This window comes from Macaca nemestrina, chromosome 12 (genome assembly GCF_043159975.1).
Source record: "Macaca nemestrina isolate mMacNem1 chromosome 12, mMacNem.hap1, whole genome shotgun sequence".
Lineage (NCBI taxonomy): Eukaryota > Metazoa > Chordata > Mammalia > Primates > Cercopithecidae > Macaca > Macaca nemestrina.
This window is the reverse complement of record NC_092136.1, coordinates 110,344,660-110,358,855: the sequence shown is the minus strand read 5'-3', so window position 1 is coordinate 110,358,855 and position 14,196 is coordinate 110,344,660. Positions and strand designations below refer to the sequence as shown.

Here is a 14,196-nt window from a genome sequence, read left to right as displayed (position 1 = left end):
ACAGAAATTAGCTGGGCATGGTGGCGGGCGCCTGTAATCCCAGCTACTCAAGAGGCTGAGGCAGGAGAATCACTTGAACCCAGGAGGTGGAGGTTTCAGTGAGCCAAGATTACATCACTGCACTCCAGCCTGGGCGACAGAGCAAGACTCCGTCTCAAAAAACAAACAAACTAAAAAAAGCAAAGTAAACACCCTACAGAATGAGATAAAATATTCACCAACTGTGCATCCGACAAAGATCTAATATCCAGAATCTATAGGGAATTTAAACAGATCAACAAGCAAAAAACAAATAACCTCATTAAAAAGTGGGCAGAGGTCAAGCATGGTGGCTCACGCCTGTAATCCCAGCACTTTGGGAAGCCAAGGAGGGCGGATCACTTGAGGTCAGGAGTTCAAGACCAGCCTGGCCAACGCAGCAAAACTCTGTCTCTACTAAAAATATAAAAATTAGCTGGGCATGGTGGCACAGCTTTATAATTCCAGCTACTCGGGAGACCGAGGCATGAGAATCGCTTGAACTTGGGAGGTGAAGGTTATAGTGAGCCGAGATTGTGCCACGGCACTCCAGCCTGGGTGACAGTGAGAGTTCGTCTCACTGTTGACAAACAAGTGGCCAACAAACATGACACATGAAGAAATACTCCACTCTGCAAACCAAAACCACAATGAGATACCATCTTGCACCAGTCATAAAGAGTATCATTAAAAAGTCAAAAAATTATAGATGTTGGCAAGGCTACAAAGAAAAGTAAACACTTAGCCAGTGCTGGTGGGAATGTAAATTAGTTAAGCCACTGCGGAAAGCAGTTTGGAGATTTCTCAAAGGACTAAAAATGGAACTACCATTTAACCAAACAATCCTACTACTGGGTACATACCCAGGAGAAAACAAATTATTCTACCAAAAGACACATGCACTTGTATGTTTACCTCAGCACTACTCATAATAGCAGATATGGAATCAATCTGGGTGCCCGTCATGGTGGATTGGATAAAGAAAATGTAGTACATATATATCACAGAATATAAAGCCATTAGAAAAAAACAAAACTACGTCCTTTCCAGCAACATGGATACAGCTCAAGGCCATTATCCTGAGTAAATTAATAGAGACCCAGAAAAGCAAAGTGTTCTCACTTAAAAGTGCAAGCTAAATACTGGGTCCCATGGACATAAAGTTGGGAACAGCAGATACTGGGCACTACCAGAGGGGGAAGGGAGAGGGGCAAGGAGGAAAACTACCTATTGGTTACTAAGCGTACTGCCTAGGTGACAGGATCATTCATACCCCAGACTTCAGCATCACATGATACATCCATTTAACAAACTTGCATATATACTCCCTGAATCTAAATAAAAGTTGGGAAAAAAAAAAAGACATGAACAGACACCTCTCAAAAGAAGACACAGACACAAAAGCAGCCAACAAACATACGGAAAAATGTTCCACATCACGAATCACCAGAGAAATGGCAATCAAAACCACAATGAGATACACCAATCTTGACTTCAAGACAGGTTTGAGTCTTAGCCCTCTCACTTCCTGCATGTATAAATAGGGAAACTTAATTTCCACGAGACTCAGTTTCTTCAACTATCAAATGGAGAGCTAAAAAAAAAAAAAAAAGTCTACTTCATTTAACATATGCTGGAATGTAGTATACACTCAAATTCTAGTTGTTATAATTATTTTAAAACTAGCAAAAAAAAAAAATTAGATTTAGATATCCAAGGATATCCATGGTGGCTCATGCCTGTAATGCCAGCACTTTGGGAAGCCAAGGCAGGAAGATCTCTTGAGCCCAGGAGTTCAGGACCAGGTTGGGCAATGTGGCAAAACCCTGTCTCTACAAAAATTACAAAATTCAGCCGGGTGTGATGGTGCACCTGTAGTCCCAGCTACTAAGGAGGCAGAGTCAGGAGGATCACTTGAGTCCAGGAGGTTGAGGCTGCAGTGAACTGTGATTACACCACCGCACTCCAGCCTGGGTGACAGAGCAAGATCCTGTCAAAAAAAATTTTTTTAAAGATACTCAGCAAATATTATTGAGTGCCAACTCTCGACAAAGTCTACTGTACCTGAGTAACCTCATGGAGCCGTCTTTCAAAAACTAATAATCTAATAAGAGAGATAGCCATTCTCTCTAAAAAGGAAAACTGTTAAAAGCATTAACAAGGAGAGGTAGATTTAATAAATCATGGGAAAACCGAAGAAAGATAAATTAATTCTGATCTAGAAATGGTTCTTTAAAGGTAATGTGAATAGTGCCTTGAAAGAAGCAGAGTCAGATACACTCCTCGAACCTTATTCCAGACCAGTGGTTCTCAAACTTGAACATGCATCAATATCACACAGACAGCTGTTCCAACACACAATGCTGGACCTATCCCAGACTTTGTGACTCAGTAAGTCTGGGGCAGGGGCAGGGGTGGCGGGTGGGGGAGCAGTGTCTGAGAATCTCTATTTCCCAGGTGACACTCATGCTAATGGTCAAGGAAACCCTCTGAGAACTGCTAATCTAGACACACAGTGCTTGAACAAAACTGACAGGTGATATACAGGGTATGCCTCAGGAAGTGTAAAAGGGCAGCTGCAGGAACACAGGCTTTGCACGTGTAGTTAAGGCATATGGTCAGAAGTCTAAAAATGAAAACTTTCTAAATAAATCACTTTCTAGGATAAGTTACCTTTCCTAGGAAGGTGAGCTGACATTCAAGATATTTAAGTACCCCTCTGTGCTAGGACATTTATTCTCTCTAACCTGGTATCTTTTAACTCTACTCCGTACCATCAGCTTTGCATTGCATACATAAACAGTAAGGTAATGAGGCCACAGCAGATTTCTGATCATGAGTTATTTAAATCTACAAAGAACAGAACAACGGTGTCACTCTATTATTATTTATAAACAAGAATATAACACTAACACATCCCGAATGTTAATATTTTACCTAGCATGCTATAGGTTAAACTTCTTAAAAAAACAAAACAAAACAAAACAAAAATTTGAAATCTAACAGTTTCACTTATGCATTTTAAGAAACGTTTCATACTCACCAAAGCCATCAATATCTAGATTATTTTCAACCACAACATCTAGCAGAGAATCACCAACTTTTCCTTTGGTTGTTAATGTTTCACCATCACGGTTTATAAAGTGGACTGTTATTTTATCTTCTGAGCTGGAAAAGAAAGCAGTCCTTTAGTATTTTTAGTAATTTCAAAACATAATTCAAAATAATTGGTTTAAAAGCCTATAAGGCCTTCAGAGTAGATGGGAACACAGGTGCCCAACACCATGCCTGGCTAATTTTTTTATTTTCATTTTTTGTAGTGACAGGGTGTCACCATGTTACTCAAGCTGGTCTCAAATTCCTGGCCTCAAGCAATCTTCTCAATCTGGCCTCCTAAAACTCTGAGATTACAGGCCTGAGCCACCATGACTAGCCGGAAGTATTTTCTTTTCTTTCCAAAGCTTATTTGGGAACAAGGCAACACAAATCAAAGGCATCTATATCTACCCAGCTACCAGATAATAAGCTCTACTACCTTACAGGAAATGGCAATGACTACCTGGTCAAATGGCCTCAGTATATGTCTCCCTAATAGTCACAGTTATAAAACATTTGGCAATTATTATCACTCATGAACTCTATTTTACTCTCATACAAGCCAGTGCAATAGCTTGCACCTGTAACCCCAGTACTTTGAGAAGCTGAAGTGAGAAGATCGTTTGAGGCCAGGAGTTTGAGACCAGCCTGGGCAACAAGGCAAGATCCCATCTTCACAAAAAATAAAATAATTAGCCAGGTGTGGTGATGTGATCTGTAGTCCCAGCTAATTGGGAGGCTGAGACAGGAGGATCCCTTGAGCCCAGGAGGAGGAGGAGGCTGCAATGGGATATGACTGCACCACTGCACTCCAGCCTGGGCAACATAGCAAGACCCTGTTGTTTAAAAAGAAAAGGCCAAGTGTGGTGGCTCACACCTGTACAGGAGCACTTGGGGAGGCCAAGGCTGGGGACTGCTTGAGCCCAGGAGTTTGAGACCGGCCTGAGCAACATAGAGAGACCCTATAGCTACAAAAAATAAAAATAAAAATGAGATGATTGTAGGTGTGTGAAAAATAAAGGGCATGGTGGTATTTGCCTGTAGTACCAGCTACTCAGGGGGCTGAGGTGGATCACCTGAGCCCAGAAGTTCAGGGATGTAGTGAGCCGTGATTACACCATTGCACTCTAACCTGGCCAACAGCTCAAGGCCCTGTCTCAAAAAAAACACGTAAAAACGTAGTCACATGACTCTGAAAAACATGAATGCGTCCATAAAAGACTAGACCAGGGTTGTAGTGAGCTTTTAAAAAGCCAATCATGGCCGGGCATGGTGACTCATGCCTGTAATCCCAGCACTTTGGGAGGCCAAGGCGGGCGGATCACCTGAGGTCAGAAGTTCAAGACCAGCCTGGCCAACGTGGTGAAACCCCGTCTCTACTAAAAATACAAAAATTAGTCAGACGTGGTGGTACATGCCTGTAATCCCAGCTACTTGGGAGGCTGAGGCAGAAGAATCGCTTGAACCCGGAAGGCGGAGGTTGCAGTGAGCTGAGATCACACCACTGTGCTCCAGCCTGGGTGGCAGAGTGAAACTCTGTCTCCAAAAAAAAAAAAAGGAAATCATTCTGCTCTCAACACAGCAACTGCTGTGCAAGTGCTACATAGACTACTATTGCTGAGTGACGTTGTTTAATAGTTTCCTGCGTATTTGACATCTCATTTCAGTCCACATTGTATACTTACAAATCAAAGGGACTAGAAAAAGTTTTTTATTTGTTTGAATCTGTAAGATAAATACCTCCTTACATGTTTTATAAGATAGTAGGTTAGCTATCAGCTGACTTAAATTTCCTTCACTTCTCACAAACATCCCTCCAAAACTTGAGAAGACATTATACTAGCAACTAGATCCTTATTCCTCCACCATTGGTCATTTTAATTTTTACCTCACACTTGAAAAGATTCTCTTCAACTTAAAATAATGAGTTGTTATTCTTACTACTACCAATAGATGGCAATAGCCCATCAAACAAATCTTTAATATAAGTAAAACTCAGAATTAAATAATTTCAGAGCCATCACTATCTTAAAAGTTATCAAGTCCAATGATCCCATTTCACAAATGAGGCAACTGAAGCCCCACTGGATAATGCCCTCCCTAATATTATAACACTGGAAAAAAAACCAGGATTCTATTCATTAAAACTCATCAAAAGGGTGTGTGTGTTCAGGAATGTTCCTCAAAAGGGCCTGCGCTCTCCAACTTCTTTTCACAGCCAAAAATGCTTTAAAACTAGTATTCCCACATATTATTCATGACTTTCAATATGAATAACTGCAATTTTTTTCAAAGTAGAATGACTGAGAATGAAAATACCCCAGAGGCAGGGAGACCACTTTGGAGGTTATCAAAACAGCATAAACTAATCAAGGACGGAGAACACAGTGATGTAACAGACATCCAGGAGGTAGACCGAAAGGTTTTACTCACCATCTACTTAAGCTAAATTGAAAAGTGAAGAAGAAAAACACTGGGATTTCTGGCTCACGCAATTAGGTGGTACCATTTAACCTAGATTTAAGACAGGAAACAAAGGAGCTTTGGGGAAGACGGAAATAAGTTGAAGATTAGACCTGCTGAATTTAATAATGAAAAAGCCGGATAAGAATGTCCAAAAGCCAGATGGAAATAAGGGTATGGGTCTGAGCCCAGCAGGGAAGTCTAGAGATTTGACATCAATGAATGCCTGGTAGCTAAAGCTACAGGAAGTACATTAGAAAGAATTCCATCATTTATACACACTACTGAAAGCCAGAGGTTTTAGTGTTGTTGTTCTTCTGAAGCACTCTAGAGTTAAGCTTACAGCAAAGGAATTCAAAATCTCTTTTACATCAGCCTCCTCTTCTATAAAATCAGGACAACATTAATCTTACAGTTCTGACAATGTATGCAAAATATGTAACACATAGTAGAATTCAACAAACACTGATTAATAACTTTTATTTAAAGACCAAACCCTTTTGCTAAGAAGTCTAACCTGTTGGTCTGTATTAAAAGTCAACAGCCCCACAAAAAACTGCCAAGTAAGAGTATTAACAGGTTTACCAAAGAATAGGAGAGGAAGTGGAAACGAGAGAAAAAAGTAATTCTTCAGTTGAAAGAGTATGGAACCTAAGAGTCCGAAGATGTAGACACTATGCCGGGAGTGGTCACTCACACCTATAATCCCAATACTTTGGGAGGCTGAGGCAGGCAGATTACTTGAGGCCAGAGGTTCCAGACCAGGCTGGCCAACATGGTGAAACCTCATCTACACTAAAACTACAAAACTTAGCCAAGTGTGGTGGCACGCGCCTGTAATCCCAGCTATTCGGGTGGCTGAGGCACGAGAATCGCTTGAACCTGGGAGGCAGAGGTTGCAGTGAGCCATGATGGCACCACTGCACTCAGGTGAAGAGTACACCAAAATCACCACTAAAGAACGTACCCATTAACCAAACACCACCTGAGCCCCAAAAACTACTGAAATTTTAAAAATAAATAAAAATTTAAAAAATTTTTAAGGCCGGGCGCGGTGGCTCAAGCCTGTAATCCCAGCACTTTGGGAGGCCGAGACAGGCGGATCACGAGGTCAGGAGATCAAGACCATCCTGGCTAACATGGTGAAACCCCGTCTCTACTAAAAATACAAGAAAATTAGCCGGGCGAGGTGGCGGGCGCCTGTAGTCCCAGCTACTCGGGAGGCTGAGGCAGGAGAATGGTGTGAACCCGGGTGGGGTAGAGCTTGCAGTGAGCCAAGATCGCGCCACTGCACTCCACCCTGCGGCACAGAGCAAGACTCCGTCTCAAAAAAAAAAAAAAATTTTAAATTCACAAAAACTTCTTGAGTTCTAGTCCTAGTTTTGCCAGCTACTTAATATGAAATTTTTATTCCCATTTACCTACCCTCCCTACCTCATAGAATTATCTTAAGAGTCACATGAAATAATACACGTGAAAGCTCTTTGCTACCTAAATCACTGCAAAATGTAAAGTATTGTGTCACTGTATTTTAGAGTAAAAGGAGTTTTTCTGACTCTCAATTACTGATAGCTTATCGAGTTGTTAAACTTCAAACACAGAACTACAGTTTCTAGAACTGCTCTGCCTGTCCCTAAGAACTTTGTGCCATAACAAAGATGTTCTACACATACCTGCAATGTCCAATACAGCAGCCACTAGCCACATGTGGCTACTGAGTACCTGAAATGTGGCTAGTGTAACTGGGAGATTGAATCTTTAATTTTATTTACCTTTAATTATCTTAAACTTCAATAGCCATATGTGATTAGTAGCTACTGTATTGGACAGCACAAGTTTCATTAACACAGTAAGAACTGGAAAATCCAGTTGTAGCTCCAAAGTCTGTAACAGAAATGATAAGACCATGAATAGAAATTGTGCCAGGCCAGGTGCTGTGGCTCACGCCTGTAATCCCAGCACTTTGGGAGGCCAAGGAGCGCGGATCACGAGGTCAGGAGATCAAAACCATCCTGGCTAACACGGTCAAACCCCGTCTCTATTAAAAATACAAAAAATTAGCCGGGCGTGGTGGCGGGCTCCTGTAGTCCCAGCTACTTGGGAGGCTGAGGCAGGAGAATGGCGTGAACCCGGGAGGTGGAGCTTGCAGTGAGCCGAGATTGCACCACTGCAATCTAGCCTGGGCAACAGAGCGAGACTCCCTCTCAAAAAAACAAAAAAAGAAAGAAATTGTGCCAATAAAGAGGGCAGCAGGATTATGAGGAAATAGATGTGCTCCCCTTTAAGACAACCTGACATATCCAAATCCAAAAAAACAAATTTGAGAAAGATAACTTCCAATTATTACAAAAACATTCATATTCCCTTGTACCAGTTACACAAGTATGTTCAGTATCTGTCCCAATTTACACAATTGTCCAAAACTCATCCATTGTATAACAGGAAGCAAGGCACCCACACAGATCAAAGGCAGGGAAGTGCAGAGGAAACAGGAACAAATAAATCTGGCTTGCCTTCTTCCTGATTTCCCCCAAAGTTCACACAACAAAAATGTATGGAGCACCCACTAGATAACGGGATTAGTGAGGAAAAGATGACTGAAAGTCTTACACCCTACTCTCAGAGAGACCTTCTCAAGAAGAAACCAGAAAAAGCAGCATATAAATCCAACATACTCTCCCTCTAGTTCTCTATTCCTGCTACCCTACATTACGGGGTCAAAGGGCTGTTGAGAGATCTGCTTTATATAAATCGCCACCATGTTTCTAGCCTCCTTGCTGCTAGAAATCATGTTTAAATTTTATCTCTAGTATATCTAGGGAGTGTCTTTGAAAAACAAATATGCCCAAGAACCTAAAACTTCAACACATTTGGGGGAAATTGTTCACATCTCTTAAAATATTTAAAACAAAACCCTCTCAACATTGTGAGGCTAGGAGACTGCTGCTGCTGCTGCTGCTACCACCAAGTGGCATTTACTGAGCCCTATGTGCCAGACACAAGACTACCCGTATCGCTTTATTAACTCATTTATTCTTCAATTAACCGTAGGAGGTCTAAACTGTTATTATCTTCAACTTGCAAATGGGGAAACTGGGTTCCTAAGGACTGACGAAGTTAGGCACGTCAGACAATCCGTGCCAAAGCGAAGTTTCAAGTCCCGGCGGATTACTTCAACGCAGGGGCTTTCAACACTTGAGCAACTAGCAAAGGGCCTACAGAGCAGCAGAGGTTATGGGCTTGGTGTATTCTACCTGGACACCCCCTGACAAAGACCTGGGACCCAGGTGTCCTCCCAAAGCAGGGCAAGGCCGGGAAAGAAACGGCTGGCAGGAGTGTCAGGCCAGGACAGCAGCAGGGGAGCCTGTCGCGAAGGTCACTGTCAGTTTCGGGCAGAGCAAAGGTCAGATCCCAGACAAATCACACGGAGAACAAGCACCAGCAAAGTCCCGGCTTTCCTGTGGGCACGGGAGGCGCTGGGAAAGGTAGCTGGGCGTCCAGAGTCCCCGATTCCCGCCGGGAGTGGGTAATACGCGAAGGAACTTTGCGGTGCGACGGAAGGGAGGCAGCGACGCCACCGAGCAGCAAGACGGAGCCGCGAGGGCACCCCAGAAGAGCGAGGCGAGAGGCAGGCCTCCGGGGTGTGGGCCCGGCGCGTAGAAGGCGGCGGAACCAGACTGGGCCCAACCAGCCAGACGCCACCCACCGGGGACCCCGGCCCGTGCCCACATGGCGCCCTACCTGCTCCGCGCCCGCGCCGACACGCTCAGCGGCCGGCTCGCCCCGGCTCTCCCGCCCGGCCCCCGGCTCCTCAGCAGGCCGCTGACTCCAGCGCGGGACCCAGCGTGGTGCAGCCACCGGCCGGCCGGGCCGCCGAGTACCGCAGAAGCGGCGCGCAGCAGCCGGGCGCCCCCAGCGGCAGCCATCGCCCGCGGTCCGGAACTGCCGGAAGCGACGCAGGCCGCGGGCTGCGGCCGCGAGAGACTCCAAAGAGGCGGGGGCGGCAGCTGCAGCGCAGACGCCAGAGGGCGGTGGCGAAGGGCGCGGGGCTGGAGTGGCGGAGAGGCCCCACTGGGAGCAGCGCGCCGAGGCCCCGCGTGCCTTCCGGGTGACCTATAAAGACACTGGCGAGCAAAGTGCGGCCCCGCCCCGCCTCTCCCGCCCACGCCGCCAAGTCCCACGGGGCGGGGCCAGCGCAGGGGACCTTTACCTATCCTCTAGGTTCCGTCGTAAGCTGGGTGGTTTCTTAGCGCCCAGAGTTGCCATGCAGAAACAAAATATTTTAAAAGATAGCTGGACGTCTAGCGGAAACCAGTTAGCTAGACCACTGTGTTCTGTTCCGTGTCCCCCCATCCCCCAGCCGTTAAAAAAAGAAAAAACTGGGAAATTGTGTCATCTTAGAGTCAAGTTAGAGCAAAAGTGAATTCTGCGCACTGTAAAACAAGAACGGGGAAATTTTGAAAAATCTCAGAATGCTATTATACAAAGAAATAATTATGACTGTAAAATTGTAAGTGACAATAATGAATAGGCTTGGGGCTGCTGCAGAGGACAGGCAGCCATCCTAGACCTTGACTGGCAAATAAATGCTGAGTACATGAAACCCACGAGACTGAACAGGAAACTTTGTGATGAGCTGAGATTTCTAAAAGACTTTCACAAAAGCCAGAAAAGATGAACTAACTTTAAAAACACTTTATCATGGTTAATATGTTGTGGGAAATGCATGGGCTTTAAGGTCAGAAATAGCAATGTTCAGATCCAAGGTCTACTACCTTAGAGATCTGAGACCTTGGAAAAATTATTCTCCTAGAGGATCAGAGTTTCCATAATTTTCAAACACAGATAAGATGTTCCAGCCTTCAGGGCCATTCCGATGTTAAACAAACACGCAAAACATACAGTGCGTCACAAACCAGGAAGGCTACCACTTCCTGGGCCTTCCTCCATCAGGGTACTCATAAAGAGGCTAAAGGCCAAAGTCAAGGGGATATTGCAGATATGCTAAACACAATCAGATACTTTTTTTTTTTTCTTTCTTGGCATGGAGCCTCTCTTTTGTCCAGGCTGGAGTGCAGTGGTGCGATCTCGGCTCACTGTAACCTCCGCCTTCCAGGTTAAAGTGATTCTCCTGCTTCAGCCTCTCGAGTAGCTAGGACTACAGGCGTGTGCCACCACGCCCCACTAATTTTTGATAATTCAGAACAAGAAAGTGTAAACCTGAGTAAAGTCTCTGCGGACAATGTATGGTGCTTTCTCGAACCCAATGGCAGAGAGAAGGCAATGGCTCCTAATTGCCTCAACTCTTTGGGTAAAGAAAAATCTGCGAAGGGCACAGCAAACCCTGACAAGTAATCTTGAAGAGGAGGTTGTAAAAGAACAGTTAACTTTTTTTTTTTTTTAAATAAGATCAAACCTCCAAGGTCAGATGAATTAGTTGTAGGAAGAGAATTGGAAAGAAAAAAAAAATTGTAGACGTTCTCTCTTCTCTCAGCCCTCCTGTAGCAAATACAGTTTCAACTCCTTTAAGGCACTTGACAGTTTTCTGCTTTGTAGAGTAGTTGTTTGTATACATAGAGTAGTTGTATGTATAGTTCATCTTAATAACTCTGACAGCACCAGCTACAGGATCTTGAACATATCAAGGGTCCAATAAATATTGGCGAATAAATTAATGTTATGTAATTTCCATTAATAATCATCAGAATTCATTAAGCCTGTATATGAAGATTAAAGATAGAGAAAATGTTCTCCAGGTTTTCAAAGGTGGATGAGGGGTAATGCCAAAAATCGCAAATACCGGTAGTCAGCAGAACTCCAAAAGGGATTTGTAAACATGGTCATGAATACAGATAAAGCAACATGGAATTACTGAGGACGTGCTTTTGCTTATCTGTTTGCTTATTGTTTTCTTGTCTATAAAACTCCCACCCCTCCATTCCCTTTTTTTTTTTTTTCTTTTATTTTCTTTTTTTCCTTAGAGATGGGGTTTTGCCATGTTGCCCAGGCTGGTCTGGAACTCCTGAGCTCAAGCAGTCTGCCCACCTCAGCCTTCCAAAATGCCAGGACTACAGGCGTGAGCCACCATGCCCAGCCCATCTTTTAATCCTTTCGAAATCCATTCATTGTTTAAAGACTTTTGTCTTATTCTGTTTATGATGCTATAACAAAATACCACACAGACTGGGTAATGTGTAAAGAACAGAAATTTCTTTTCTCACAGGTCTGGAGAGTGGGTCGCCCAGGTGCCAGCCGGTTTAATGTCTGATGGAGAGGCCCAGTCTCTGCTTCCGAGATGGTGTCCTGTCCCAAGATCCTGTCCTGTTGTCCTGATATGATGGTGTCCTCACATGACGCAAGAAGGAAGGGCAAACATGCCTAATTTCCTCCAGTCCTTTTATAAAGGTGTCAATCGAGAAAAATTATGAGACAACTCTCAATCATTTTAGGAGATTGATTTGCCAAAGTTAAGGATGCACGCCCAGGAGACAGTTCTATGCCTTTTCTGAAGATGATTTTGAAGGTTCCAAATTTAAAGGGGAAAAGGTGGGATTTTGAGAAGTACCTAATTTTCATGTATGAGGGGGATAAGGAAAAGTAGTCATTCATGCCTGTGTCTAGCTCAGTGAATCTGATTTTATATATATAAGATGACATAGACAAATGGAGCAGAGGAAAAATGCAGGACATCTACATTTTTACATAAGGTAGCATAGACAAAATGGGGCAGGGGAACAATGAGATATGCATTTGTGTCTGGTGGGCAGCGGGGTGACTGCATCTGTAAAGATTATCTATCCATTTACATTGCCGTGGTGAAATTTTAACAGAACTACCTTAAAAGATCTTGCAGCTCCCTAGGAATTTTCTTTGTGGGCAAAATATGGAGGAGGCATGTAGCTTTTCATCTTGCAGCCATCTTATCTAGAAACCAAAAGGGGGAGGCAGGTTTGCATGACCCAGTTCCCAGCTTAGCTTTTCCCTTTGGCTTAATGAGTTTGGGGTCTCAAGATTTAATTTCCATTCACATTTTCCCTTCTTTTTCTTTAAAGTCTTTTGGAGAAAGCATTTCAGAAGGAATACAGCTTTCTGACCTAGGTTGCTTTTTCTTCCTTTTCTTTTGGCCTGGTTTCTCCTCACTAGGATGGTTAACTCCTGGAGGTTCAGGTCCCATGTTGCTAGGAAGGCTCATTCCTAAGATGTTATGTACCATGAAGATCTAAAAAAAAAAAAAAAAAGTGGGAGAAAAGGAAAAGAAAAAAAATACACACACACACACACACACACACACATATATGTATATATGTCCCTAGACCAGATTTATAGCAACAAATAGGAAGCAAACCTGGAAGGTGGGTCAGGTTATATTACTGCCTCCTCAATTACAGCAATCCCCTGGGCAATCATTACACTAGACCTTTCAGTGGTGTGTAGACTTATTTGCAAGCACATACCATAACAACACCGTAAGCAGAAACAGGACAGAACAGAAATTATTATTATTATTCCTATTATAAGCAACAGCTTCTGCCACCAACTTCCCCAGGATGCAAACCAATCGCTCAACCAATTGATGAGTGAGGGTTTTGGATCTGACAGGTTGGTTATCTGGCTTTTCATATCAGTCATAAGTCGGGTTATGTTCTTCGATTCATGTGGAATATACACACAACATTCAGTTTTTATGGTGGTGCAGGCCCCCCCGCTGTGTTGCTGGGAGTATAAAGCATGACCTCATTGTTTAGCAACGACATACTCATCTGGCTATCATTTAGGGCCTTCTTGGTATAATTCATTAAGACATCTATATGCCATACAACGCTTTTAGTACCTACCTTCAATCTTCAAGTGATCATGCCACTGGAATACTGAATGTGTCCAGTGAGATCGTAAATGAAAAAGGCTTGCTGGTTTGGGCAGGGTCTGAATTATTCATCCTTGTTCTTAGCATAACCTAGGGAATATTGTCCTAATCACCCTGGAGGTGCCCACAGCCATAAGTTAGTACCACACAGCCAATACGTCCCATTTGGTGCTAGCCAATAAATACCTAGTTGCTACAGCCAATCAGTGGCATGCCAGTCAGTGTCTTGTAATATGATAATGTGGTCACAGCGTTCTCCTTGTATCCACCCCACATTTCTTGTACTGTCTGGTCATAAATCCTTGGTGTGGTTTCTTTGTTCCCAGCATTTTGGCTGAGTTGGCCAAATGAAAGGGTGGGCCAGATAAATTCATCCCAAATTTGCATTCTTCCATTTTGAAATGGGCTGTTCTTTGGGGCGTAGTTACCACCTTTTGTTTTAGTTGTGGGGGATGCTAAAGTGAGAGCTAATGAGCTGGTCCTTTCCATTGAAAAACTTTTCCCATCTTCCTTGTTCTGTTATGCCAGCACTAAGAATACCAGACCATTTCTGTGATGTAATAAATTTTTGGTATTCTATTCAGTCCTAACCTTGGAAGGAGGATACCGACCATGGCAGGCCAGGGCCACTGGAAAGAGGCATAAGTCTGCATATCCAGCAGGTGTCCTTTTGTAATCTGTCTGCATAATCCTGAGTCCATTGTAGAAACAGGTTTGTTTCATTGGAGTCAGTGGGTGGCAATGGCAAGAAGGTG

The 14,196-nt window shown here is 43.5% G+C and overlaps 1 protein-coding gene across 1 annotated transcript in view; it reads right to left on the bottom strand.

Annotated features, from left to right (window-relative positions):
* The window catches only part of LOC105493641 (ferredoxin 1), a 36,500-nt gene extending 26,823 nt beyond the window's left edge, over positions 1-9,677 (bottom strand). The window contains exons 1-2 of the mRNA XM_011761456.3: positions 9,319-9,677; positions 3,062-3,186 (exon numbers count right to left, since the gene is read on the bottom strand). Coding sequence (XP_011759758.2) covers positions 3,062-3,186; positions 9,319-9,503 — 310 coding nt within the window. The 5' untranslated portion in view covers positions 9,504-9,677. The remainder of the gene's footprint in view (positions 1-3,061; positions 3,187-9,318) is intronic.
* Between the last annotated feature and the right edge of the window lie 4,519 nt (positions 9,678-14,196).